This window comes from Podarcis filfolensis (assembly GCF_964270895.1).
Source record: "Podarcis filfolensis genome assembly, chromosome: 13".
Classification (NCBI taxonomy): Eukaryota; Metazoa; Chordata; class Lepidosauria; order Squamata; family Lacertidae; genus Podarcis; species Podarcis filfolensis.
The window spans coordinates 17,327,073-17,351,103 of record NC_139615.1 but is presented as its reverse complement, the minus strand read 5'-3'; the positions used below and the strand labels follow the sequence as shown (position 1 = coordinate 17,351,103).

Below are 24,031 nucleotides of genomic sequence, written 5' to 3'. Positions count from 1 at the left end.
TCTAATGGTCCAGCCCTCGCTGCAGCCAGATCTCACTTTTTATATGCATAAGCAGCAGTAATCCCAGAATCCTTTGCTGTTTTGCCTTTCCAGTTCAAATCAGCTCATCACAAGTCTTACTGTTCAACCAAATCCCCACAAACTTCTATCAGTATCAGAAGCCTCTGCAGCTTCACCTTTTCCATGTCAGACGATGCCGTGTGGATATGTGTGCTTTTTAAAGGACCCTTCTGGTGACTTTACTATTAAAAGACCGAAAGCGGCTGCGCACATTATTTGATTAGACATAAGCCTTACGACATCTTAAAGAGTATACAGTGGTACCTTGGGTTACATACGCTTCAGGTTACATACGCTTCAGGTTACAGACTCTGCTAACCCAGAAATAGTACCTCGGGTTAAGAAATTTGCTTCAGGTTGAGAACAGAAATCATGCAGCGGCGGCGCAGCGGCGGCGGGAGGCCCTATTAGCTAAAGTGGTGCTTCAGGTTAAGTACAGTTTCAGGTTCAGTATGGACCTCTGGAACGAATTAAGTACTTAACCCGAGGTACCACTGTATACACACTCAAGTGCGTCATGTGTGAATGTGACAAAACAGCAAACAGATGTATTACAAACACATGCTTGTCAACTTCCTGTGGAGTGGTACACCCAGGTTTGAGACTGCATAGCACCTCAAACGGCCTGATTTCTATTTTGATCAAATTTTTAAAAAAGTGTTTCCAAAGGGTCAACATACACACACTATTCCAGAGGCAATTATACCACTTTTAAAAGGTATTGTGGTAAAGATAAACATCTCTTTGCCACTGCTACTGCTTCTAGGCTTCAGGTCTGTTTGTTGCCAAGTTACTGCCTTTGTTCATGGGACAAGCTATCCGGAGAAATCATTAATCCATGCCCAGCCTTGTCTTAGTTCCTTGTTCCTTGTTCCTTCTACTGGCAAGAGTAAAGTGCACTGAACAGAAACTAGAGAAATACAACCTGCAGCCATGGGCGATAGCCAGGAAAGCAGTTATGAGAGGAGAGAATACAAAGCAGGTACGTGGTGGGCTTTTCCCCCTATAGATTGCTGGTTTGATCTGGGACTGACTGGTCACAAAAATCCTCTAGCTTTTGAAATCTGTTGTTACTCTACCACTGTCGCCGCCTGATCTGGAAGCATTGTGTGCTTCTGCGATTTAATTAAAAGTGTATTTGAAAGTGGGAGAATGGAATCAGCTTCCATTTGCAGGGCCACTTTAAAAAAAAAAGACTTCTGAGGAAAACTCATCAGCAGTTGGGGAACCTCTGGTTCACTATGATCGACTTTTGAGGGAGGGGGTGGTATAAACATATCAGGCCCTTTTAAGGAGAGATGCTGTGGAACTTGACAACGAGCATATAGATAGAATCTGGGACCTTCTAGTAAAGGGCATGTAATGGTAATAATAACAGCCCCAGAGCTACGATTCCCTTAGTGGTTTAACAATCCTCCTTCACAGGGAACTGGGAACTGTAGCCATGGGAGGGGAATAAGGTGGTCTCTGAACAATTCTCAGCACCCTTAACAGTTCCCAGAATTCTTTGGGGAAGCCATGACTGTTTAAAGTGGTGCCATAATGTTTTAAATGTATGGTGTCAGTGTGGCCTAGAAGGGGTCAGCAAAGTTTTTCAGTAGGGGGCCGGTCCACTGTCCCTCAGACCTTGTGGGGGGCTGGACTATATTTTTTGGGGGGCGGGGGAGTGAATGAATTCCTATGCCCCACAAATAACCCAGAGATGCATTTTAAATAAAAGCACACATTCTGCTCATGTAAAAACACCAGGCAGGCCCCACAAATAACCCAGAGATGCATTTTAAATAAAAGAAGACATTCTACTCATGTAAAAATACGCTGATTCCCAGGCCGTCCACGGGCCAGATTTAGAAGGCAATTGGGCCGGATCCGGCCCCCGGGCCTTAGTTTGCCTACCAATGGCGCCTAGATAGTATGTTGGATTTTTCTATATGCATGCATTGATATCTGGTGCAGGGTGCATTGAAAATGGGCTGCTGCTTCCTGAGCCATGAATGCCTCCTGTCTTATTCTGCTTCCTCTCTCCAGGGTCCAGCTGGGGTCGCCATGGCCCACCATCTCTCTATCTCCAGCTGCCAAGCAACCAGACACTGCGTTTCCGTGGCAACAAGGCAGCGGCCTGGGGAGCTGCTTGGGAGGGGGCATCCGAATCTGAGGTTGACCCTCAGGAACTTGTCCCAGAATTTGTAGGAGGGGAGGAAGAGGAAGACAGCAAGCCACTGAAAGAGCTGCCCCTCTGCCTTGAGGAGAAACGGAAGCTCAGGTAGTGCCAGGATGCCTGGGTCCTTGAGAAGGGGGTGAGGGCTGATACTCAGAAAACCCGAGGTGCTGCAGGCTTGGGCAACCTGTGGCCCGAGGGCACATGCAACCCTCAGCTTAATTTAATGTAGATGTTGACCTTATCTGCATACACACCATAACATTTAAAGCACATTCCCCTCCCCAAAGAATCATGGGAACTGTAGTCTACCCCCTGACAGAGCTACAATTCCCAGCACCCTGAATAGCAAATGGGGGTGACAGAAAAAGAGGGAGAAAAAAAGGAGATGGCCCCGCCCACCTGTGGTTCTGACCAAACCTTTTTTCTCTGGCCCTTCCCCACCACCTGTATACAGCCCCTGACAGGAAAAGAAGACCCCAGGTTTTCCAAACATTCTTATGGGGTAGAGAAAAGGGAAGCAAGAACATCTGGGAAAGAGAATAAGTGTTTGATGAATTTCTTCTAAAAGACAGGTGTGCCCAGTTGTGGGGGACACGGGTTGCAAGGGGAGGGGCGTGTTTTGACTGGAGGGTGCTGCACAGCAACTAACGCTTAATCTATAGGTCACAACCACATCCATTTGAAGCACACGGCTTTCTCCAAATAACTGTGAACTGCACTTTGTTCACTGGGAAATGTTGGGAAGTGCTTTGTGGAGGAAACTACAGTTCCCAGGGTCCTTTAGGAGAAGCCATTTGCTGTGTGGATGTGGCCTCCGTGTCATGTTTGTGTGGAAAATTAATTAACATGTAGAGAAGCTGAGGGGCAGCGTTTTATAGCATTTTGAGATATGGTGTTGTATTAGTTCATGTCATGTCAACGCTCTGAGGTTCCCTGGACTCTTTTCCTCCTCCCTGATCCTCCACCCCTTTTCAAGAGTTCTGCAGGAGCAAGCAGCCAGCAGGCTGAGTGGTTATGAGCTCTGGCATGTGTGGAAGCGGAGGACGCTCCGGCGTGTGAGGAGCCAAGCAAGCTCAGTGGTCGCCTATGGGGAGATGTGGAGGAGCACGCTTCGCCACATTGGAGGTATGGGGAAGGGGCTCTTAAATGTTTAGTGGCGAGGGGGACAGAGTAGGACATGTTTTGTGTTTCATGGGCTCCGACTTGTCATCTTCTCTCCGCACAGGCCAGTTTGGAACAGGGATCCAGTCCTACTTTAACTTTCTCCGTTTTTTGGTCTTGATGAATTTTGTTGCCTCCCTGCTGGTGGCAGGGTTTGTGATTGCTCCGAATGCGGCCTTTGAAGCCTTGTCGCTCAATCGGACAAGTCACCAGAACAGCAGTTTAGGTAAGCCATTGAGTAAGGAGGGATCCTGATTAAGGTAAGGAGTTATTTAACTCTTCAGCAGGAGCTGGGCTTCCAAGGTTTATTGAGGCATGACATTTCTCTTCGAACAGGACTCCTGTGCTTTGGACAGCTGTGTAGGAGGCAGAAGTTAAACAGGTGTAGCTTCTCCATCACAGCATTTCTGTGGTGTGTGACCTGGTGTATTTCTAAGCCTGTCATGCTTGTAAAAAAATAAAAATTTAAAAAAATTACACCCCACTGGGAAGGGGAATGGAGCTAAGAGGGTTGAATCACAGACTTTAGGAACCAATTCTGTAGAAGGGAAGGGAACTAATTTTATTAGAAAAGGTGTACCACAAGCTCAAATATTTTGGTCCTGGTCTTGTTATTTATTTATTTTTTGAGCCCCTAGGCAGGAATGCGTTATGCTGCACTCAAATAAAACAATCACCCCTCAAACTCTGTAACAAAGAGACCTTATTTTTGCATTCAAAAATATATTATGCAAATGCTAATTAAATTTCCACATAGTTACCTTGTTCTCCATTATTTCTTGAGTTTTTCTGATTTAGATCTGAAATAATGGAAGCAGACATCTGTTGTGTGTGCATGTGTGAAGGTGATGACATAGAGGAAAAGGAGTAGTAGGAAAGTATGGAAACATCTCTGTGACACTAAGGGCTAGGCACTTATATCTAAAAGTTTGAAGCTGAGCTTCTCCAGATCCTCCGTCCCCAGGAATATATGTGAGATATTGCACTTATCTACCAAATCCACAGAAGGTACAGCCCTATTCTTAAAGCAGATCGAAGTATCTCCCTTTCCACCCTGTCGGATCCCAGGACTCTTGGGTTCACCAAGAGATTAACAGGGTCTAACAGGCTAGAGAGAAATAGGCTTCAGGACTCCTTGATTCTGTGGGAATGGGAATGGAACAGGGACAATGATCTCTTCTTTCTTCCCTTTCAGTGAATGAAGCTTGTCTGGCTTACAACCCCACACCCAGAGGCTTGGTCAGCTTTTTTTCCTACGTAATGGACCTTCTGTCGGGCAAGGTGAGAGGCTGTATCCCCAAGAAGAAACTGTGGGAGGCGGCAGCAGTGACCCATTTTCAGACTTGGTGTTCATTTCTCTCCCTGACAGAGTTTCATGGAGCTCACCTACCTCTTCTATGGCTACTACCAAAATTCAGCCGTCAATTTTATCGGCTTCTCGTACAACTGCCCCCTGGCGTATGTACTGACAGCACTCTTCTACCTCCACTTCTCCCTGATGTGGATTGTACGGAGGTGAGGGCAACTTCAAGTCATCTTCCACACACCCCAGACAGAACTACAGCTCCAGGAATCACCTTTTTCTTTCTCTCCTATCCACCTTCCATAGATCAGTCTATTGCCTCAAACGTAGCCTGGTTAGTGAAGATGCTTCCCTCGGATCCTACAGCAACAAAGTCTTTGCCGGCTGGGATTTTGGCCTGGTAGAGCACAAGGCGGCGCAATTAAAGCACAACAGTATTCGCTACGAACTGCGGGTAAGACAAAGCAGGCAAGCCAGAAAAAGGAGCTTGAGGCGTGCTAGTTGGCACTTAGGATTTGATTTCAGGGGTTTAGTACAAGGTCTACTCATGGCCTCAGGCAAAGATGTAGACAAGGATGGGGAACTGGATCTGGCCGTCAGGATAGATCAGGCATAGGCAAACTCAGCCCTCCAGATGTTTTGGGACTACAACTCCCATCATCCCTAGCTAACAGGACCAGTGGTCAGGAAAGATGGGAGTTGTAGTCCCAAAACATCTGGAGGGCCAAGTTTGCCTATGCCTGGGATAGATCATTATCTCCTCCACCCACTGTGGACCAACTTTGACAGGTGAGCAGCACCACCCATCTGTCAGTCACCTGACATCACAGTGATGTCACACATGATGTCAGACACAGGGCAAGTAGGGTGGCTTGGCTGAAACGGCCTGGTGTGCCAAATGGGGAACCTGGTGGGCTTAATTAGGTTTTCTCCTCCTTTGGCTTAGATCCTCCCTCACCTGCTTTGCACCAGCTCTAATGGGAGGAAACCCAAAGCTCATCTCCCAGAATTCCCACGTCACATGTAGCTTGATCCTATCTCTTTCTAATTCCAGTGACAAACTGTTCTTTGCCTGCTACCCTCAACTAGAGATTTGTCACCTTTCCTGAAGTCTGCTTCAGGGAACCTATGCCACCACCTCCGTTTTGTTGGATTCCAACTCCTGTCAGCCCTAGCCAGCATGAACAGTGGCCAAGGCTGACGGGAACTGGGGTCCAATGACATCTGGAGGGCCAAAGGCTCCTCATTCCTGGTCTAATGGGTGCCTCCCCAGACAACTGGAGAGAGATTCCTCCCAGAGTCACTCGAGCTGATGAAACATCAACTGTTCCTTCTGGGGTTATTTGCCTAACAAAGCTGGTGAGTAGCCACCAACTTTGTTAGGCAAAATAACTCCAGTACTACAGTAATTTGGTCACTAAAAATGGCAGCTAGGGTTGCCATCACCCACCCCACATCCCCTCAAGCTCCAGTGCTTTTCAGCAGCTCTGTCAAGAGGGTGAAATTCAACAGGTGCAGTTTTCTACCCAGTTCTACTTTGCATGCTGCATACTATGCTTGTTGAAATTTCTGCCTAGCTTGCTGTTGTTTAAAAGCTACCAGAGCTTCACCAAAAAGGTGGCAACGTTAAGTACATTTGCCTTCTTAACTCCCCATCGAAGCACTGCTTTTTAGCAGTTGAATGGCAGGCAGAAATTCAACAGAGGCATCTATCTTCTTCATCTGCATCTGGCTTTGTTGGATTTCAGCCTGCTTTTCCCCCCTGTGCTGCGGGGTGGGACAGCTGAAAGCTGCTAATTGCATTTCAGCTTTTGACAAGACTTGCAAGCAAAACAGAGAACAAGCGCTTTGATGACTTTTTTTTTTTTTTGGTCCCTGGAGTTAACTAATATCCAGAACAAATGAAGATTTGGATAGGAATAATCTCACAGGAGATGCACACTGCTTATCCCTGCCCCACCCAACACCCTAGGGTGCTCAAGGGTCTCTTTCTCACCTCTTCCTCCCCATCTCCAGATGGATCTAGAAGAGGAGGCAGTTCGCAGGCGCCAGGCAGAGATGACCACGGCACAGCGCACCAGGCTCTATGTCCTCCGGGGGTTGCTCAATATTCTGGTTGTGGGTCTGCTAGGAGGATCTTTCTACTGCATCTACCTGGCAGCGACATATTCCCAGTCACTTCTGGGCGGGGTAAGGAAATGGCTCTCACTTCACATGCAGGAGGCAGTGACGGTCACTAACTTGGATGCCTTTAAAATAGGTTTAGGCAAATTAATGGAGGAGAGGCTATTGATGGCTATTAGCCATTATGGCCATGCTCTGTCGCCACGGTCAGAAGCAAAAATGCTTCTGGATACTCGTTGCTTTAAACCATAGGAGGGAAGACACTCTTGTGCTTAAATCCTGCTCGCTACTTTCCCACAGGCTACTGTGAGAACAAGATGCTGGACTAGGTGGGCTATTGAACTGGTCCAGGAGGCTCTTCTTATGTTCTTAAGCTGAGGCATGTGGGTGATATTCCTGGGTTGACTCAACACCATAGCTGTCAACTTACAGATTTGAAAATAAGGGACCAGCAGCCTAAAAAATAAGGGATCAGCAGCCAAAATAAGGGATTTTTCAGGCACAGGTATGTTCAATTTCTGAGCCCCTCCGAGCCAAAGGCAGAAAGCCCAGCCAGCAGCCAAATGAAGCCTCAAGCAGTGGTTCCTACAGCGCAGCAACCCGGCAAAGGGGATGCAGCAAGGAAAACCACCGTCACCTCTCTGCTGGGAAGCGCTGAGCAAAGGTGAGTCCCCAGGCAACGCGGCCGGGCACAAGGCATGCAAGCTCCACCCCCCAGTCGTTCTTAGACTCCTTATTGGGTGAGCAACGCAGCCAAGCAACACAGTTGGAGCCTCTCTTCTCCCTGGCCGGCAGGGAGGGAGGGAGAGGAGCTGCTTCCTTTGAAACATGGGATATTTAAGGGACATCATCAATAAGGGACAGCAGTGGGACATGGCGCTGGGATAAGGGAGTTTCCCGCCAAATAAGGGACAGTTGACAGCTATGCTCAACACTAGCCTTCCCATTATCTAGATGAGCATTCCAAGTACTGGGGTGGGGGGGTGGGGGAATGGACTGAGATTCTGCTTGCAATGGCTCTGTGTCTTTAACAGCTGCACAGCAGGCAGAAATTCAGCCAGCATAGCTCTGCCCATCGGTGCCTCACTACCTGCCTGTTGAAGTTCTGTATGTATGAAGCCCGGTTTCTCACTCTCGGAGAAGGCAGATACAAACCTTGTTCCATTTCTCACTGCAGCCATCATGCCCCCAGATTAACCTCTCTCTTTCTCTCTCATTCTGCAGACAGACTCTCAAGTCAAAGGCCAATTTGTCCTGGAGCTTCTGGTGGCTTATCTCCCGTCGGTTGTCATCACAGCTGCCAACCTCATTGTCCCAATGATCTTTGAGATCATTGTTCAGCTAGAGAAATACCCGCTCAGCTTCCAAATCAAAATCACGCTTCTCAGGTACAGGAAGTGCTGAGTCCTTGGGAGTGCCTGGGACACACCAGCCTCCTCTTGCAGAGGCACCTGTAGCTTCCACCTCTGAGTAACGGACAGGACTGGATTGAGCATCATGCTACGCAGGCTATAGGGTGGGAGCCAAGGCCATCAGTTCCCCTTAGTGAACAGTAGGGAGCCTGTCTGGATCACAGTAGCCCCTGAATTATTTTCAGCTCTGTTCTGAATCATAGCCAGGGCCAGATTAACAATCATGCTAAGTAAGTCACAGAATGGGTGCCATTTACAATATTTCTGTGAGATCTCCATTGTCAGCCATTGCTTCCTGCAGTTCCTGAATTCTCTTTGCAGGAACTGTGCCATCATAGCCCAGGGATCATGCCTGGCTAGTGAAGTCAGGCACTAGTTGAGGGCTGGGTTGGCTTCAGGGGCCTGAGACTAGGCCCTGAGTGGGGCAGACGGTCAGTTCATGCTCTCATTTTGCATCAGGCTCATTCAGGCTGCAGGCAGCAAGGGCCAACAGAGCTGGAACATAACAAAATTGCATCATACTGTGAGTCTGACCATGGGTCCATCTAGCTCAGTGCTGTCTACACAGACTGGCAGCAGCTCTCCAGGGTTTCTGATGGAACTCTTGCAGCTTTACCTAGATTTGCGAGGCCTTGAACTTTAGAAGACCAGGAACAGGCCATCTCTCCCCCACCCACCCCCCACTTTCCCTGGTCACTTGGCAAACCTACATATCAATCTTTCTGACTGATAGGAGCGTCTTCCTCCGTCTTGCAAGCCTGGTGGTTCTTCTCATTTCTCTCTGGAGCCAGATCACCTGTGGTGGAGATCTACAGAACCCTGAGTGTCAGAAATGTGGCTATAACAATCATCTCCATCCGGTGAGGTTAGAGGGAGACAAGAGGTTTGGAGCCAAGACTCCTGAGTTCTCTGGGTGGAGAATGAGTGGGCTAGAAATCGGGATGCCTTCGTTCCCTAAGAGGAGCTAGAATTCAGCTGGCAACTGCAAGAGGTGGTCGTTCCCTTGCGGGGGCAGAATTTTGTCCAGCAGGGTAGGGATCAGGAACCATGATATGAAAGTTTAGGTAGCTTAGAGAAAGGGCTGTTCTCAACTGTGATTCCTCAATTACTGTATATGGGAGAGAAATTGTGGGGCTCTTTGAATGGAGCAGAGGGGAAATAGATAGTTATAAAATAAGATAAAAATATTGAGTGTTTTCCCTCCTGTCCTTCCAGTGCTGGGAGACCTCTGTGGGGCAGGAAATGTACCGGCTGATGATCTTTGACTTGCTTGTCATGCTGCTTGTCATGCTGTTTGTGGAGTTTCCAAGAAAGTAAGTGTTTGATACACCCCATGTTAGGTTTACTTGCTTTCTTATATCCCACCCTTTGACTAGAGTCCTCAAAACGACTCCCAGTGTTTATAAAATACCATTGACACACCATGGACCATATGCTAAAAAAACCCCACTACAACCAGCCCCAATGGAACAAGTGCCTCCCCATCTGATGTGCTTTCCCACAGAGCATTGGTATAATAACATGGCCAGCATTAAATCACTTGGTTTGGAGATTTGTTTAATTTGGTGGTGGGGCTTATAGCTTACAGCTTTTGTGTTTTTCCTTCCTTCCTATGTATGCGTTTAGTTTGGCCTGCCAGCTAAGAACAGATTGTTTCCACACCAAGAATTCCCATACTGTCTATTATTCCCTCACTTGAATCCAGTGGATTCACTCTGTGGAATCAAGTCAACATTGTTGCCCTCTGACTGTATTACATTGCTTTTGTGCTGTTCTGTCTTTCTTCAAACCTGCTTTTTCTGCCTTTCTTTCATTTAAAATGCAGTTACAGCACCAACCTGTTCTATGTTGACTAACAAAATGCTATTGAAGCTCTTCAGGGTTACTGTGGCTTTAAGTAGCAACTTCCTCCTTGCCCCCCCTTTCCTATTCAGCATGGTAATAACATTGCCCGATGACAGCTTTTTAATTGCTTCCTAATTATAAGGGGAGAAGTGGGGGAGCTTCCATTACTGATTTCCCCTCATTATTATTTTCTTTTCATGTTTAAATTATGAGATAGAGCTCTGTTGAAATAAAACTAGCAATAATAAAGTCTGCTACATCCCAAGACAGGAGTCAGAATGCACCATCAGACTTGATGTCATCCCTGTGTTTGTGTCATGTAATAAATTACTTTGGCTGCAGTCCTATACCCTTACTGGGAGTAAGCCCTGCAGAACCCAGAGGGACTTGCCTTTTGAACACATGCGTTTAGGATGGCGTGATTTTCCACACAGAGTAATTAAAATACAAACAATAATGTTGGTTTGTTTTTGTTTCTTCTTCCCACTCCCCACATCTGTTATGCTGATGTTTAGGCCCTTCTATCCCACACTAACCTCATCCACTCAGGCTCCGAAAATCTGAAGCAAGAAAGGCTCAAAAGCAATTTTAGTATTTTGTATGAAAATGGCGTTTTCCTAGCATGCATCCCTGCCTCAGTTCCTGTACCCGCCAGTGCTGTTTAAAACTTGTATACATTTCAGAATAATTAGCATACTATATAATAAAACCATTCCCCACCACCACCCTTGGGAAGATGCAAGCCTAGCTGAGTGTATAGCAACCAAGGGTGCCAACTTGAATAAAATATTTGGGAGGCTCACCTCACGATCACAATACTCTGTGTGCATACATCATTTGAATGGCAGTGCCCATTAACTTTGCGGGAGCTCAGCCCCCTCAAATGTTTTTTTTTTTTAGGGTGCTCAGAGGGAACTTGGCCCCTAGGAGTTGGCTCCTATGATAGCAACAGAGTCCTGGGCACCAGTGGTGTAGCAGGTAGGATGTTCTACCTGCTAGGAAGACCTAGGAAGACCTAGATTCCTATCCTACCATGGCCATGACTCTCAGTGGCCTTGGGCCAATCACACAGGTTGTTATCTTCAACTTAAGTTCTACTCAAGAGTAGGCCCACTGAAATGAATTAAGTTATTCATGCTCATTAGTTTCAATGGGTCTCCTCTGAGTAGGACTAACACTGGATACAGCCCTTTCCCAGTTTTCTTCAACCTTAGGTTCCCAAATATTGCTAGACTTCAACTGCTGTCATCCCTGACCATGGGCTATACTTACTGTGGATGATGGGTGTTGTTGTCCAACAACATCTGAGAGACCCAAGGTTGAAGAACACTTGGACTTAGCCAGACCTACTTCACAGGGTTGCAGCAAGAATAAAAGGAGGTGTGGGGTGGACCATTATTTGCCACTTTGAGCTTTCTGGAAGAAATCTGTAGTATAAATGGAATGAATGACTGGAGGAACAGAAGAGCACGTATTTGTGGCTGGGCTGCAGGTGTCAGATGCCGCCTGTGGGATCCATGCCTGCCTTCAGCTTCTTTTCTTTGCCTTCTAGGTTGCTGGTGACTGCCTTCCCTACCTGCCGCTTGCTGAAATTCTGGGGGCAGCAGGAGTTTGTGGTGCCTGGCAATGTCCTGGACCTGGTGTATGGGCAGACCCTGTGCTGGACGGGGGTTCTTTTCTGCCCCCTGCTGCCTGTACTCAATACCATCAAGTATATTGTAGTCTTCTACTTGAAAAAGGTGACCCTCATTTAAAAGTTATGAATGTTCTCTGGCTATGAACTGGGCAACCTTAGTTGCAAAGGATTCTGGGACATGTTCTAAGTGGCACACTTAGTTCAGTGCGCCATCTGGTCAGGCCTTCAAGGATCACAGCGGGAGGGTCTCCTGAGCTCTTTTACATTTTCTTCCATCTTCCTTCCAGCTAACCCTCTATGCCAATTGTCGTCCGGCCGAACGGACGTTTCGTGCCTCCAGCTCCAACTTCTTCTTCCTGTTGGTTTTGCTTTTGGGTCTGGCTATTTCCTGTGTCCCTGCCCTCTACAGCATGTTTGTGTAAGTATAAATGCACCCCCTCTGAACCCAACCGCCTCCCAATAGCTATTTGCAGCCACAATTGTTGTTCGCTGCTGGCACATCTTGTGTCTTAAATCTGACTGTGGGGACTTAATGTGCTCCTTTGTGCAAAACTGCTTGCCCCCGCCTCTGGAAAAGGGAAACCCAGAAGGGCTGGCCAAAGTATAGTGAAAAACCAACACTATGTGGCTTACAAGATATGCACATGGGCAGTCAATGACCAAGGTCCTTGCAATGAAGGACATGATGACAGAATTAGAGAATTAAGAGCCTAAATGACTGGCTGCTCCATAAAGAATGGAGGGCTAAGTAGAGAGTTTGGAAACCATTAACGCAGTTGGCTTGGTAGGGTCTGCAGCTCAGTGTTGGAGAATGTGCTCATCATGCCTGGAACCACCAATTTAAAAATTATTTTGCGATGGGAAGAACTCTGTTCATCTAAAGCAGGGGTGAAGAACCTGTTGCCCTCCAGATATTCCTGAACTACAACTCCCAGCATCCCCAGCAAAGTTAGCCAAAGGCCAGCAATGATGTTGTCCTCCACTATCTGGAGGGCCAAATGTTCTCCACACCTGATCTTGGACAGCTTGGTGTCAGTGTGAGTAGGCAGTTCTGAGCTAGAAGGACAAATGGCCTGGCTCTGTAAAAGACAATTTTATACTGCTCCCTCATCTGAGTGAGAGAAGTAACTGAGCAAGGATCCCTTTGCTGTTAGATCTGAAGTTTCCCATCCCCCCCCAAAGATCTTGTTATGGGTTTGGAGGGTCAGTATGGGTGATACCCATGGGGTCCTTTCAAATCTTATGTCTGTGGTCTTAGAATCTATGAGAGGGAACCTGCTGAATCAGTCAGATTAGTCTCTTTCTTAAAGGCCTTGGTTGGACAGTTAAGTAGTGCAATTTGCATAGGATAATAGAATCATAGAGTTGGAAGGGACCCTGGGGGGTCATCTAGTCCAACCCCTGCAATGCAGGAATCTCAAGTAGATCATACATGACAGATGGCCATCCAGCCTACCCAAAGAGGAGACAAATGAGTGAGCCTTTTCCAACCTCACCTTGCTGGAGGTCATTGTTATCCTTGTAGCTGTTTCAACAGACAACTGGCCCTGCAGAAGCTGGCAATATTTTCATGGAAGCTTTTGATGCTTTTCATTTGTGTTAACCTTGAAGTTGCCCTTCACACCGGCCGCTGCCAATTCTTCCGCTTTATCCCTGCTCTCTCTCTCTTCCAGTTTGCCTCCTTCGAAGGCCTGTGGTCCATTCCGGGGGGAGCCCACTATGTGGAACACTGTCAGCAGTGCTATCTCTGAGTTACCCCGCACTGCCCGGGACTTCTTTGGATATGTGGGCTCCATAGCATTTGCTGTGCCCTTGTTCCTGCTATTGAGGTGAGAAGGAGCAGGGTATCGGAATGGGATGCTAGTGTGGTATGGATTTGAGGAGTAAAAGAGAGAGGTCTTCTGAGTCCAGAGTCCGTCTTGTGGAATGGAAAACACTGATTTATTTAAATTCTTTTTACCCCATTGTTAAGGTGCAAAAGACACCCAGCATGGCAGTTTACAATGATCACTAGTAAGATGGCCCCTCCCCTCAGGTTTACAGTCTAAAGAGCACAGCACAAAAGGAAATAAAATTGGGAGGGAGGAGGAAAAAAACAAACACAGCTGCTAGTTTTAAGTTACAAAGTTCTTTGGGGTTCTTTTGCTGTGTGGGGAAGCAAGCTCTCTATGGTTGATCCTTCTCTGGTTGATCCCCTCCTTGCTATTCTTTTTTTTTTGGGATATGGAGGGAGCAGCCTCACAGCGCAATGGTCCCCTGATGGCAGAGACCATTGTGTGCTGTCTTTCACCTGTATAGTCTCAGGGGAACTGCAGTGCCATTGCCACCTGTCTCCTCTCATCTGTCTCTTTTCTTTTTAAACCTTCCTAGCATCCTCATGTTCTTCCTCAAGGCACTGGCTGACTCCTACAGCTCTGTGGTCAAAGGCCTTAAATGGCAGCTCCGTTTGGTAAGTGGTTCCTAACAGGTTGGGATAGCCAGTGTGATGCCTTTCAGGTGGTTTGGACTGCAACTCCCACCTTCCCCATCCAGCGTGGTCAATGGTGAGGGATGATGGGAGTTGTAGTCCAACAATATCTGGAGGATCCCACATTGTCCACATCTGACAAGGGTCACAATTAAAGAATGGGTGGGTAGTGCAATCCACTCTCAATCAATTTTATTCTATATAGCCAAAGGTCTTTACAATGGATGACAGAGAATAAAAGGAAACTTTCATCTAAAATCATAAAATGTAACCTGCAGCAGTTTACAACATCAAAAGAAATTTACAACATAAAAAATTAAGATTGGAGTGCATTCACATAGCTGGAACAGAGCTTCTTGGCTGCCAGTGCAAATTTGGCTACCTGGTGTGTAATATATAGATGTTTATCTGCTATGAGTTCCACTGTCACTTCCTGTGCGGATCGACCTGGAAGCCAATTAAGAATTGGTGATATAAATTTTCCTCCAGGCATTGTATACAAGGGGCAAATCCAGCGTTGACAGGTTCAAATTGGCAGACTCAGAGGAGGAAGAGATTAACAGTGTGGTGCACACATTGATAAATGTTTTGGAAACTGAGATAATTTCCTCTCTGTTAATTCTGTTATCAGTGGCCACCAAAAAAGTTCAGTGGGAGAGATTCAGTCTCTGGCTTCGTTGATAGTAGGGCTGGGAATACAACGGCCACTTAAGCATCAGTCAAAGAGAAGACACTGCTTTGCATAAAGTTTACACATGCATAGATCAGAGGTGAAAAATATCTGTCAAATGCAGCCCTTCAAGCCTCTCTCTGGTCCTCAAGTCTCTTCCCCAGGCCACCGCACACACTTACCCTGGCTTTTGACACTTGAGGTGTATGCTTTTAGGACTCAACTTACTATCTTCTGCCAGTATCAGGAGGAAACCTCTGCTGCCAGCCACAATAACCAGTGTGATGCTAGAATAATCTAACTTGCTATTCAGCAGTTTCTTTAAAGATGTCCGTCCAATCACTATCCTGGTTGTGTGTTGCGGGGGGGGGGGGAGAGATGGGGGGGAGAGAGAGAAATTGTGGTAGGTGAACTCCATCCAAAATGGAGGGAGAGGGGAAAGGAAACCTAGTAGCATCCTCTCACCATCATTTCCAAAGTTGAGGGACGAATTTTATTTCTTCTCCCTCTTAGAAGAAAGGCAGATCTCATTTTTTTTTATTTTATTAAAAAGGAAGATTAAATCCTGAAAAATGTTAGTGATTATATGGGCTCCTTCACTCAGTGCAGTATAGGAGAGATGGTGAGATAAATGCCATTGTTTTTAATTCTCTCTTTCTGTCCCTCAGGAGGGTCAGGACAAACTTTTCCTGGTGAAACAGATCTCTGAGCTGAGCCAGTGAAGCAAATGGATGCATAATGAGAGATCTCTTCTTCTCATCAGAAAGAATGTTAGGATATCACTGATTTTGGCAGTATTGATTCTGCAGATTCCATCAGCTCTGTTCTTCCATGCTGGATCCCCTGGCTTTTTCACCATTCTTCATAGACAGGACTCTGACCAATTTTGCTCTACGACAAATGTATTGTTATGTTTTATGGGTGCCAGAATGGTCCCATGTACACAGATCCTTGACCCAGCTTTGAAGTGAAATGCTGCTAGATATGTAATTGACACAAGAAACAAACACCTGTTGGGAATTAAGACTTCAATGCTGCAATGAACCAGAGAACCATAGCTCAGTGGTAGATGCAAAATATCTGAGGTTCAATCCCTGGCATCCCTGGTAGGACTGGGGAAGAGCCTGGTCTTAAAACCTGGAAAGCAACTGCCAGACAGTGTAGACATTACTGGGTAGATGGATCAATGGTGTGATCTTGCCTTAAATCCTGGAAATAGGGTTGCCATATTTCAAGCAGTGAAAATTTGGACGGAAAAGTTGGCAAAGTTGTTGGACATAGGGCAACCCTACCTGAAAAGCTACAGTTCAGTCAGTACAGACTCACTAGACTAACTTGGAAGAAGGCCGCTTCCTGTGTTCCTAGTAGCTAAAAAATATATGCCCCCCCCTTGGAACAATGTTTCAATATATGTAAATGTTATGCATATTCAATAAAATTTTATGCAATTTCTTAATTGGGCGACAGCCTACTAAGAAAGGAGACTTTGCACATTAGTTCAGGAAGAGTTGGGACATATTGAAATTTATTTGTTTACCATAATGTAGTTATTATGTAGTTATTATGAGTTCACCTGTGTTTTCTTAATGTATTTATGAATGGTGAGTGGCTTTGGAATACTGGTGCTGAGGACACAACTGTGGCTGAAGTAGGGGAACTGCCTGCTTGGTAGGTGCACCCACCCTGTGGAACGGCCTCTCATCAGATATCAAAGACTTTTAAAAAAATATGCATTTTTGTAGACATCTGAAAGCAGCCGTGTTTCTGGAAGTTTTTAATGTTTGATGTTCGGTTTTGTCCCTTTATATTTTGTTGGAAGCTGCCCAGAGCAGCTGGGGTAGCACAGTCAGATGGGCAGAGTATAAGAAATAAATTCCTCCTCCTATAACTACACAGGGCCTCACATGCAATTGATGGATTCAAGTACAGTATAACACATAATTGAAAACGTTTCAAAAAGTGTAGCTTTATGCAATGTGTGTTGAGGCAAGAGGGAAATGACTGTTTCGAATATATGAAGAATAAGCGGTAGTCGGTTTATGCCGGAGACTAAAATGGGGGTCATTTTCCGTTTCTGATGTAATCTGGGCACACGTGCAATAGAAGCTATTATTGGAAGAAGACTTGTAACAATGTGTCGCAAGAACGGAGCACCTCCCGGGAAATCGGGGGTTTGATTTAGATGCAGTGACGCAGAGCCTAATAAATTCTCAGGCGCCGTCGCGGAAACGACCGTGTGTGACTCTGCACCAATCAAGCCGCGGAACCAAAGGAGCACGAGCCAATCAGAACAAAGTACGAACTCAACATTCCGTCAGATTGTAAGAGCGGCGCGAGATGATGCAAGGGGCACGTACAGAGACGGCGCGAGCACCCCACCAATCAAAAGCAGAGGGCGGGACTAGATTGCCGGAGAATAGACTGACACCGGAAACGGAAGCTGGGAGGGAGGAGGGCGGAAGCTTCGGAAAGAAACAGCAAGAGCCAAAATGAACATTCTTCCCAAGAAGTCATGGCACGTGAGGAACAAAGACAACGTGGCCAAGGTGCGGCGGGACGAGGCGGAGGCCGAAGCGCAGCGGCAGAAGAAGGAGGCCCGAGCACTACTCGCTGAACAGGAGGTACGTTGTCGTCAAGGCGCATGCGCGAAGATTTGCGCGTGCGCTTTTTTCTAGTCTGCGCGACGTCTCCATTGCGCGTGCGCGTACTTTAGGCATCTACTCTACCAGTTTAAATTGATGTCAAAAGGCAAACATATGAGGATGGTGGTTGGGCGAGTGGAACATGGCGGAGAAAAGCCAGGCGAAGCGCTTACGGGTGGGAGAAGACAGGACAATGGACTGGCGCAAATGGAAGCAGGAAAAGAAGAAGGAGAAGAAGAAATGGAAGGAGCTGAAGCTGTTGAGGAGACTGGAGAAGAAGATGATGCAGGAAGTGGCAGAGGAAACAGAAAGAGAAGGCAGAGCCCATTGAAGATAAAGGATGCAACTACACAGTCAGCGTCGCCCTTCCGGGCTCCATTCTCAGCAACACCCAGTCGGCAGAGTTGCGGACAAACCTTGCTGGGCAGATCGCCAGGATTTGCGTCATCTTCTGCATGGACGTGTTTGATGAGCAAGGGGAGGATTCAAAGACGGTGGAAGGTGAATTTGAAGGGAGCAAGAAGAGAGGTCAGGCCTGTGTGCAGCTGGCCCGGATTCTGCAGTGCCTGGAATGTCCCCAATACCTTAGGAAGGCTTTTCCCCCAAACACCAGGACCTCCAGTTTGCAGGGCTCTTAAACCTCTTAAAGAGCCCCCACCACGTGTGGATAGGTGAGGAATCAGAGTATCGGGAAGGAGTGGTTTTGTCACGGCCCACCAAGCCTGGCCGGGGATCCTTTGTGAACTGTGGAATGCAAAAAGAGGTACAGATTGATAAGCAGCTGGAGGCAGGCCTTCGTGTTACAGTGCGTCTCAACCCACAGAAAAATCCAGAGAGCCAAACACAGAAGGGGGTGGTTGTTTCATCACACCAGCTTCGAACTGCTGGGCTCTACTGGGGCTACGGTGTCTGCTTGGCATCCTGTCTGAGTGTTGTGTTTGCTGAGTCCCTGTATAAAGAAGGCTACGATCTCTCCATTGGAACCTCTGAGCGAGGGACCTCTGTGGACCAGGCAACACTGCCTCCTTTCAGACATGCTTTGATAGTTTTCGGAGGCTTGCAAGGCCTGGAGGCAAGCGTGGACATGGACCTGAACCTGGAGGTCACAGATGCAAGCACCTTGTTTGACTTTTATTTGAGTACCTGTCCAGGGAAGGGCAGCATCATCAGGACTGAGGAAGCAATTCTCATCTCTCTGTCGGTGCTGAGACCTCATATCAACGAAGCAGTGAAGAAAGGCGGTGGCCTCTGAATAGAAGTAGAAACTCAAGCATCCAACACGGGCAGACCATCATCAATCTTTACCTCTTCCAGCCAACTTAAGACCGAAATGTGAAGCCGGACCATCTTCTCTCTCTGTTGGGAGGTCAGGAAACTCACCTCCCTGTTGCCACTGGATGATTTGAGAGTGGAACAGGTTGGAGCATCCAGACACAAATAGAGGGGGAAAGGGGGAAGGACTTTGAGACTAGCTCAGCTGCCACTTCTCAGAATCATCAAACTTGGGAAACAGTGAAGACCTAAGTGTGGCGATTGACTGGGGGATGATGCCCTCTAGCCCAAATGCAATCTGCTGCAACCACATTCATGTTTAACACAGGAGCAACAACTTTATCCACAAAATTAAGACTGCTATACCTACAGTTTAAGAAGAAACGTATCAAGTGTGTGACCTAATGTGATAATATTCCAGTAGTATCTTGATCAATGAAATGGCCAAACCTTTTTAGGTGTGAACCAGTGGTTCCCAAAGTGGGCAATACTGCCAACTGGTGGAGGGCAGTGCAATTACTTAGAGCAAAAAGGACTACCAGGTGTTAAAAACCTGGTATCACTGGATCAAGTTCATCAATTTTGTTGAATTAAATTAAATAGTTTTAATTGGGGGGGAGGCAAATAAAAGTCATATAACATATAAAAGTCAAGTATAATGAAGCACCTGAATTCATACACACTATTTTCAAAACTTGCTATATTAAATAGTTAACCACCAGTTACCATTGTTGTGAATGTCACTGTGCTTGATCCTGTATACATTTGAGCACGGAACAGAAGTGTTCCAGACATAAGATACCTCTTGCATTTCATAGAATATTATATATTTTTTTCTATACCCAGGAATGTGTTGTTGTTGTTGTTGTTTAGTCGTTTAGTCGTGTCCGACTCTTCGTGACCCCATGGACCAGAGCACGCCAGGCAGGAATGTGTACATATATGCTACTCTGCCAACTATGGATAACATTTCATACATCAGATTTAACGGGCCGTAGTCCACAGAAACGTTTGTCACAATAAACCTGATAGTCTTAAAATGCCACAAGAATTTGTGTTGCTGCTCTTGTGTTCGTATTGTATATATACCATGTTGCTGCTTTTTTTGTTTATAACACTTGCTCTTGACTTCTGTCCACCCAGTTCTTTGTGAAAATACATGAGTTTAAAAGTGGTGGACTTAGTGGTTCCCCAGTACATGCACACACTTAACATTTTTGCTTCGTCCCTGTCTTATTCTATCATAACTCCTGTCTCCAGTAATAGAATAGATTTATTGTTAATTTGACTGCAAAGTGGCTATCTTGCAATTAGCCACAGGCTTTTAGAGAATAATGTAAGAGACTGGGAAGGAAAGGGCAGGGTGGCTATCGTAGCAGATGGAGGGCAGGGAATTGCACCTTGGACAAATTCTTCTCCTTTGATCCTAGGCCCGGACTGAATTCCTACGCAAGAAAGCACGCCTGTCAGCTCCAGGAGGTGATGACAGCAGCTCGGACACCCTCGCTTTAGGCTCAGAAAGGCCCTCACGCCATCTAAATCTCTTTCAAGAGTTGGAAGAAAGTGGCAACAAAGAATATGAGGAGGAGAAGAGGCAAGAGAAGGTAATGGGAGGAGGGGAGCTTGTTGTGGAGGCTTTCTTTTCACCAGCTGCAAACTTGGTGGTCTAAAGGGCTCCAACCCAGCCAGGGTGCAGCATGAACTCCTTTGCCCCACTTGCAGAAAATAACTCTGGCAGAGTTGGTGTGGGGTGGTTTGGGTTCTTGCTACCCTCTGGCTGTGCAAGGGCAAAATGTGGAGGGCTAGTAGCATACATATTCAGGGGTTTATTTATCTGGCAAAGAATTTTATTTTTGAAGTATCTGTTCCCACGTGCCTGTCATACATATGGAACCCTGGTTTGCCATGTCCTTTGTGCTCGGTGTGTTTCCCCTTCCAGAAAATATAGGCTTCCAGCTTCCACCCTTTTGGGTTAGCCTTCATTGAGTACTTGTAAGTGCCGGGTAAGTACTCACTGGAAGGAAAAGAATATACTGCAGTGAGGGCCAGTGAATGGTCTGGGAGCATCCAATGCTGTAACATTGTTGAAGCTAAGTGGATAGAGTAGTATCTGGGTTGGGGATAGCCAATACAACCCCCTCCATATGTTGTTGGGACTCCAACTCCCATCAGCCTTAGCATGGCCAATGGTCAGGGATGATGGGAGTTATAGTCAAGCAGCACCTTTGGCTTCCCCAATATAGATGGTCTGAATTTTGTTAAAGGGGGAATAGGGATGTAAGTTGACAGTCCATGGAGCAATCTCACACAGGCAGCATTAACAGTGCTTCTAGTAACACTGCTTTGGGTTATTTCACTCCTCCCAGGAGCGTCGGGAAAAAGCTCTGGGTATCCTCACGTACTTGGGCCAGAGTTCAGCAGAGGCCCAGACGAGTCGTCCCTGGTACCAGGAGCTGCCAGAACGCAGTGAGGCCGTCGCCAAAGATGAGAAGCTGAAAGGGAAGTTGGATCCCCTGGCCGAGATGGAAAGGCACTTGCGGAAGAAGAAAGGATCCCACAAGAAAGATGGGAAGAAAGACAAGCGGGAGCAAAAAGGAAGCGGAGGAACTCTGGCTTTCAGGTGCGTTCCTTTAGCAGCCTAGGCCACAGCACAGGACACTGCTGCTTCTTCCTGCTGGCTGAGACTGGACGCCCCAGACAATAAACACCCACCCTTAGGAGGGGCGGGAGAGGGAAGCCACACATGTGGGAAATGCAAGGTGTGCGTTTCAGGTAGCACCTCCCAACTGTAGGTGGCTGCTCTGAAAAGAGGAAAATGCTCTTTTGTATAAAGTAAAGGGGAGTTTTACAGAGCAGCAGTTACAGCCAAGTCTTAAGAAATAGGTCAATGAGTGTGAGGGGGTCGTTTGCCTGCTTTTGTGCTGCTTCAAAGAATCCAGCTCTCGAAGATAAAAGACTTAATAGTAACTAAGTTAGTTCTTGGTATAGTTGGTCTTTAAGGTGCTACTGGAAAGAATTTTTTTTTTTTGTTTTGACTATGGCAGACCAACACGGCTACCTATCTGTAACTGAATAGTAATTTGTCAAAGTAATAAAATTGACTCCTGCTCTGTTGCAGGGTGGGATATTGGTCCTAGAAAGGTGGTGGAGGGGGACTGGAAGTTCAGCCTTTAAGTATTGCCCCCTACTGGTCAGGCAGTGCTCTTTTGTCAGGTGTTGAAAGGAGAATATAGGGCAGGTGTGGGGAACCTTTGGCCTGACAGATGTTGCTGAACCTCAGCACTACCCCTAAACTTACGTCCCCTCCCCTACATTTTATTGGCAATAGCCTCTGTCGCCTCCCAAAACAGCAGGACAAGAGCACAAAATAAAGGATTCCTGTAGGCAGGATGGTGAGGATTACAGACATTTGCAGGGTCCCATCAACACTTCAGTTTCTAACCCAGGCATGCGGAACCTTAGCCCCAGGTGTAAACTCATCCTTCTGGGGCTCTGTTTGGCTCTTGAGACTTTCCAGGCTGCATCCTTCTCCGTCAGCTCCGCTTTGCACCCTTAAACTCTGATATTTTTTGCTGCCTCAGATGGATAGAGGATATGTAAGTGTAAAAAAAGGTAGTCTACTGTGTACAAAGGTGAAATTCATATTTTTTGCTTTTGGCTCTGGGCCTGCCTACCACCAGAATGCCCTCTGCCAATACAGCCTCTGGGCTGAAAAAGGCTCCCCACTCCTCTTCTTAAACCCTTTTGTTTCCATTTCAGGCTTGCCCCTTCCTCGGCATCATCGTCATTGGAGCAACTGCGCCAGGAGAGGTTGCGCCGCGAGAAGGCAGAGCGAGCCCGGGCTGAGAGCCTTCTAGCCCAAAGGGCAGGCACCCTCCCACTCCAGGAGGAGGAAACGGATGAAAGAAAACGCGGCTACAACTCTCAGTTTAACCCGCAACTGGCAAGAAAGAGGGTCTGGGAACCACAGTGAGGTGTCGTGCAAGCGTGATATTACCAGACACTGCAATGAGACAATAGCAGTAGCAATGCTGTCGGGGAAAGCATGTTATCCTGCAGTATCAAGAGACGGATACTGTCAATTTTCCTCAAGAGGAATATGCATAATTTTCTTCTTGCTCGATGCAACATATTATTTATTGAATTCATACCCTGGCCTGGGGCGTGGACACGTTCTGGTCAATGTACAGTAATCAGGATTAGGCTGAGGAAGACTTTGGCATGTGGGCTTCAGTAATACGCTCACCTTATCACTATCGTTTTCTAGATTAGGGCTAGGCCAGAGGCTGCTCCACCAGCTATGCAATCAATCAGTTGCCTGCCTTGGGACCATTATGTACAATGGCAGTTGGATAACAAGTTCTGCCTATTTTCACCCCCGCCCCCTCCCAAGACCTCACCTCTCCCTATTCATCTTCGTTTTCCTCAAGGAAACTGGTATAGGCCAAAGCCTGTCAGTATCTATTGTGCAGGATATGCGTCAGTATCTACTGTGTTTTGAAATGGATTCTGGGTAATAAAGGACGCAGAACATCTGGTGCTTTGCGTTCATGAGTCTCCACAGGAAGTAGTAGCAGTGTCATCCTTCCACCAAATTGGCTCAAGGACCTGGAGGCAGTAACAAAAACATCCCTCTGTAGGGGAAGACATCTGTATGCATGCTAAAGTTCGTGACAAAAAAGGCATGGAAATAAGCTTCCATCCATTTTAAAAAAAATTAGTCTATACTTTTGTATATGTGTGAACGTGTGTCCTAGGCAATGCAGGCCAGAGTCTCAGTTAGAAGCCTGAATAAGCACTGGAATAGAAGCACCAACTGTGAAGGGGGAACATTAGAAAAACCCTTGAGTCAGGGTAGCTGCCAGACTGGCCAGGGCTGCTGTGAGTTGTAATTCAGCATCTGGAGACAGCACTGTTTGCTGCTGAACTCTAGTAGGGGAAGCTAATTTCAGCGTACACAAAAATCTACATTCCCTCTTGTCACCCAAGTAGTACTGGGGGAAGATCTCTTCTGTTGTTTAGTCGTGTCTGACTCTTCGTGACCCCATGGGCCAGAGCATGCCAGGCACTCCTGTCTTCCACTGCCTCCCGCAGTTTGGTCAAACTCGTGTTTGTAGCTTTGAGAACACTGTCCAACCATCTTGTCCTCTGTGGTCCCCTTCCCCTTGTGCCCTCAATCTTTCCCAACATATTTCCCAAGAGAGTGTTGACTAAGCGTGATCCACCTGGAGCAGGAACCGGCAAGCCACTCCAGTATCCCTGCCAAGAAAACTCCATG

At 46.8% G+C, this 24,031-nt stretch overlaps 3 protein-coding genes across 4 annotated transcripts; all 3 read left to right on the top strand.

Moving 5' to 3' along the window:
• The first annotated feature begins 597 nt into the window (after positions 1–597).
• On the top strand, positions 598–16,291 carry TMC4 (transmembrane channel like 4). 2 transcript variants are annotated; one of them, XM_083582108.1, is made up of 16 exons: positions 598–1,042; positions 2,089–2,323; positions 3,198–3,346; positions 3,447–3,608; positions 4,578–4,663; positions 4,752–4,897; positions 4,992–5,139; positions 6,702–6,875; positions 8,034–8,197; positions 8,955–9,081; positions 9,437–9,534; positions 11,619–11,805; positions 11,990–12,120; positions 13,376–13,531; positions 14,073–14,151; positions 15,508–16,291. In XM_083582108.1, the coding sequence occupies exons 1-16, from the start codon at positions 994–996 to the stop codon at positions 15,559–15,561; spliced, it is 2,145 nt and encodes a 714-aa protein (XP_083438234.1). In that variant the 5' UTR covers positions 598–993; the 3' UTR covers positions 15,562–16,291. The 2 variants fall into 2 exon arrangements, with proteins under 2 accessions (XP_083438234.1, XP_083438235.1); XM_083582109.1 differs by lacking the exons at positions 598–1,042; positions 2,089–2,323 and adding an exon at positions 2,364–2,793.
• Positions 16,292–17,243: 952 nt separating this feature from the next.
• On the top strand, positions 17,244–23,289 carry LENG1 (leukocyte receptor cluster member 1). Its single transcript, XM_083582154.1, has 4 exons — positions 17,244–17,460; positions 20,184–20,357; positions 21,120–21,373; positions 22,513–23,289. The coding sequence occupies exons 1-4, from the start codon at positions 17,329–17,331 to the stop codon at positions 22,724–22,726; spliced, it is 774 nt and encodes a 257-aa protein (XP_083438280.1). The 5' UTR covers positions 17,244–17,328; the 3' UTR covers positions 22,727–23,289.
• SPOUT1 (SPOUT domain containing methyltransferase 1) lies at positions 17,467–19,366 on the top strand. The gene is given in 3 exon segments (XM_083582141.1): positions 17,467–17,782; positions 17,784–18,078; positions 18,081–19,366. Coding segments are annotated over 3 exon segments (1,107 nt in total). The 5' UTR covers positions 17,467–17,623; the 3' UTR covers positions 18,734–19,366.
• Positions 23,290–24,031: the final 742 nt, after the last annotated feature.

Coding starts and splice junctions, on each gene's coding strand:
- LENG1 (XM_083582154.1), top strand. CDS start 17,329: ATGAACATTCTTCCCAAGAAGTCATGGCACGTGAGGAACAAAGACAAC. Junction 17,461..20,183: donor CACTACTCGCTGAACAGGAG/GTACGTTGTCGT, acceptor CTTTGATCCTAG/GCCCGGACTGAATTCCTACG. Junction 20,358..21,119: donor AGGAGAAGAGGCAAGAGAAG/GTAATGGGAGGA, acceptor CACTCCTCCCAG/GAGCGTCGGGAAAAAGCTCT.
- TMC4 (XM_083582108.1), top strand. CDS start 994: ATGGGCGATAGCCAGGAAAGCAGTTATGAGAGGAGAGAATACAAAGCA. Junction 12,121..13,375: donor GCCCTCTACAGCATGTTTGT/GTAAGTATAAAT, acceptor TCTCTCTTCCAG/TTTGCCTCCTTCGAAGGCCT. Junction 14,152..15,507: donor TTAAATGGCAGCTCCGTTTG/GTAAGTGGTTCC, acceptor TCTGTCCCTCAG/GAGGGTCAGGACAAACTTTT.